Source organism: Cucurbita moschata, unplaced genomic scaffold (assembly GCF_002738365.1).
Source record: "Cucurbita moschata cultivar Rifu unplaced genomic scaffold, Cmos_1.0 Cmo_Scf00032, whole genome shotgun sequence".
NCBI classification, from domain to species: Eukaryota; Viridiplantae; Streptophyta; class Magnoliopsida; order Cucurbitales; family Cucurbitaceae; genus Cucurbita; species Cucurbita moschata.
In genome coordinates, this window is record NW_019268548.1 from 101,891 (window position 1) to 105,464 (window position 3,574).

Below are 3,574 nucleotides of genomic sequence, written 5' to 3' on the forward strand. Positions count from 1 at the left end.
CAAATTGACACGTGACCCCTCCCTCCCTCCCTCCCTCCCTCCCTAAAATATTTCACTCTCTCTACTACAACAGTTTTAGGGTTGCAATTATTGATTATCATTTGGGAGTTTAATGATGAATTAGTCATCACAACACAAACCCTTTTCTATCTGCTTATTAATACCACGTTATGTTATATTTATGTACAGATTTCATTTTTAATTCTAAACATGATGTTGTAAAGAGAGGCAGCCCCCATTCGTATTCCTTGTCTCTGTCCTAACAAAAAAGAAAAAGAAGAAGAAAAAAAAAAGGGTTAAGTTAAGGAAGTAAGGTTAGCGTGAGAGAGAGAGAGAGAGAGAGAGGGAAGTGGGAAGTGGGAAGTGGGAAGTGGAAAGTGGAAAGTGGAAAGTGGAAAGTAGTTGAGGAGTGAAGGAGTGACACGTGTTTTTAAACATCCAATCCAAGGCTGCCCGTAGATACCAGGACAAAGCCTTTCCCGCGTTCTTATTCTGCTGTAATTACACTATTCTTCCCTCGCAACGCCGTTACCCTATCACACGCCGACACATATCCTAACGCCGTCAACCTTTCCTTCAAATTATTGTCTTCCTTTCATTTCCAGAATATTCTCTCTCCTCCCTCCCTTCACCCATTTTCCATTTCCATTTCCATTTCTCTCTCCTCTCTCCTCTCTCCTCTCTACCTCTTTCCCATTTCTCCTTCTTCCCACCCCTAAACCAAAAAAGATCCCATCCCTCTACTGTTGCACACAGTTGTAGAAAGAGAACCAAAGCTCAGCTCAGCTCAGCCTCAGCCTCTTCAACCCAGATGCCGACGGACGTTTCCCCACCCACAACTTAGGGTTTCCCTTTAACTCTCCCTCACCTCTCCTCTCCTCTCTCAATTCCTTTTCCCTTCCCCTTCCCCTTCCCCTCCATGGGGATTCTCTCCTCCTTCCTCCTTACCACCTAAGCCTTTGCCGTCTCCATCTTACCCAATTCCCTACCTACCTTCCAGATCTCTCCTCAGATTCCCTACAATGGCCTCCTCCGAGGTTTCCATCAACCCCAATTCCGCCTCCGTTCCCTTCAACGACCATGCCGATTCTACCAAACTCACCTCCGATCCACCTAACGCTCTCTCTGCCAGGGGTATTCCTCTTTCTTTCTTTCTTTCTTTCTTTCTCTCTCTCTTTTGCTTACCCTCCTTCTCTTCTTTTCCCTACAGATGCTGATTTCGCCCTCTTCACCGAGCTTTGGAATGCTTGTGCTGGTCCTCTCGTTTCTGTTCCTCGCGAAAACGACCGCGTCTTCTACTTCCCTCAGGGCCACATCGAACAGGTCTTTCCTACCCTTCTTCCCTTCTATTCTAATTTTTTCACAACATAAACCCTCTCTCTCTTTTTTTCTTTTTTCTTTTCTGTTTCTTGTAATATCTAACACTCTGTCGGTTGCATATGTTCAATTAATTTCCTTTTCCTTCTATTTTCCCTACTGGAAAGCTTCTTTATGAAAAGCCTGAGCTCTATCTTCCCCTCAGATTGCTGTGGTTCATAGGATCCCCGCCTTGTTTGTTAAACCGTCTATCTTCCTTGTTTCTAATCTCGCTTTATATTCAATCTTACCGATGACCGATATTTGTTTGGTTCTTGGATCAGGTGGAAGCATCCACCAGTCAAGTGGCGGACCAACAGATGCCAGTTTATGACCTTCCATCCAAGATCCTCTGCCGCGTTATTAATGTGCATTTAAAGGTATCACTGGTCTAATTCTTGGGGGCTTCCCGTTTCTATATTTTTCTTCTCTTTTAACAAACAACTGTGAAGGTTGCAGGCTGGGAGACTTCTACCAGGTAGTTTTACTTTCTTATTGATGTGAGAAATCCTATGTCTGTGAATTGCAGGCCGAGCCAGACACCGATGAGGTATTTGCACAAATAACTTTGGTTCCAGAGGCAAATGTAAATGCCCTTCTTTGTATTGTAGTTTACAGTGTTAAATTGTGCTGAAAGCTTCTCATATATTTAATGATCCTGATGATGTGATGTGTTTGTTCATTACAGCAAGATGAGCATGCTGTGGACAAGGAACCCCCGCCTCCTCCACCGCGGAGATTTCACGTGCATTCTTTTTGCAAGACTCTGACTGCCTCTGACACCAGTACTCATGGGGGGTTTTCAGTCTTGAGACGCCATGCTGATGAATGTCTTCCACCACTGGTTGGTACATCTGTATTTCCTGGTTTTTGTATCACAATATTTCTTTATTTGCTACCATTACTGAATGCCATGGAGTTGATTTTGCTAGGACATGTCACGACAGCCTCCTACACAGGAGTTGGTTGCCAAGGATTTGCATGGAAATGAATGGCGTTTTCGTCATATATTTCGAGGTAGCAATTTATTGAATTTGAATTACTATTTGTTGTTCCCTGATCTCAACTGACGCCGTGTGTTACAATATAGTTCGTTTGCATCAATAAAACAGACTCACATGCATGATGTCTTGCTCTAATATATAACACGCCCGTCCAGCTTCTTGTGCTGCCAACCTGGGAACAGTATCCCAAATCTAAAGTTTTCATGCCACATGCATTGGTTACATGACTGGGAATTTTGTTTTGGCGATAACCATGTAAAGTTGATTTACTTGATTTGATTCAGTTTTTTGCCCCTAACATTTAAGCTTTTGGAATATCAGGACAACCACGAAGGCATTTGCTTCAGAGTGGTTGGAGTGTTTTCGTGAGCTCAAAAAGACTGGTTGCAGGAGATGCTTTTATATTCTTGAGGTTTGATGTTTCCTTTGATATCTATCGTGACTCATTAGACATCAATATATCATGATTACAGACTTTCTGAACGTGTCATTTATTTCATTTGGTTATCTTTTGGTCTAATTGGAACCAATGTATATTTGCTTTAGGGGTGAGAATGGAGAACTGCGTGTTGGTGTTAGGCGTGCCATGAGACAACATGGTAACGTCCCTTCATCGGTCATATCTAGCCATAGCATGCATCTTGGTGTGCTTGCAACTGCATGGCATGCTATTTCTACAGGCACAATGTTCACTGTCTACTACAAGCCTAGGTAATGCTATTGATATGACGTTTCTGTATTATATATGTTGGGTAATTACATCTTGTAAAGCAAAATCCTAATTGCTCCAAATGTGTGTTCAGGACTAGCCCTTCTGAATTCATTGTTCCATATGACCAGTATATGGAGTCTATTAAGAAGAGCTACACCATAGGAATGAGGTTCAAAATGAGATTTGAAGGTGAAGAGGCTCCTGAGCAGAGGTAAGTGCCCATGAAATTGGTATTGGTTGACGCTTACCTTCTAAATATCTAATAGTGTTTACTTTTCTTTCTTCCCGGTTCTTTCTTTCATAAAGAAGTTTATCTGTGGGAACTTATCTGGATGATTCTAATTCTCTTGTTCTAGATTCACTGGTACTATCATTGGATGTGAAGATGCTGATCCCAAAAGGTGGAAAGATTCCAAGTGGAGATGTCTGAAGGTAGTATGAAGTTCTTAATACTTGTATAACCTTTTTTTTTTTTTTTTTTTTTTTGGGGGAATGTTAAAGC

General features: G+C 42.0%; 1 protein-coding gene across 2 annotated transcripts in view; it reads left to right on the forward strand.

Moving 5' to 3' along the window:
• Positions 1–594: 594 nt before the first annotated feature.
• The window catches only part of LOC111429821 (auxin response factor 2A-like), a 5,466-nt gene continuing 2,486 nt past the window's right edge, over positions 595–3,574 (forward strand). Inside the window, exons 1-10 of one of the 2 annotated variants that reach the window (XM_023065838.1) lie at positions 595–1,134; positions 1,211–1,323; positions 1,641–1,736; positions 1,886–1,942; positions 2,045–2,200; positions 2,289–2,373; positions 2,682–2,772; positions 2,907–3,071; positions 3,164–3,283; positions 3,429–3,504. In XM_023065838.1, coding sequence (XP_022921606.1) covers positions 1,023–1,134; positions 1,211–1,323; positions 1,641–1,736; positions 1,886–1,942; positions 2,045–2,200; positions 2,289–2,373; positions 2,682–2,772; positions 2,907–3,071; positions 3,164–3,283; positions 3,429–3,504 — 1,071 coding nt within the window. In that variant the 5' untranslated portion in view covers positions 595–1,022. The remainder of the gene's footprint in view (positions 1,135–1,210; positions 1,324–1,640; positions 1,737–1,885; positions 1,943–2,044; positions 2,201–2,288; positions 2,374–2,681; positions 2,773–2,906; positions 3,072–3,163; positions 3,284–3,428; positions 3,505–3,574) is intronic. The other variant, XM_023065839.1, reaches the window with a different exon arrangement.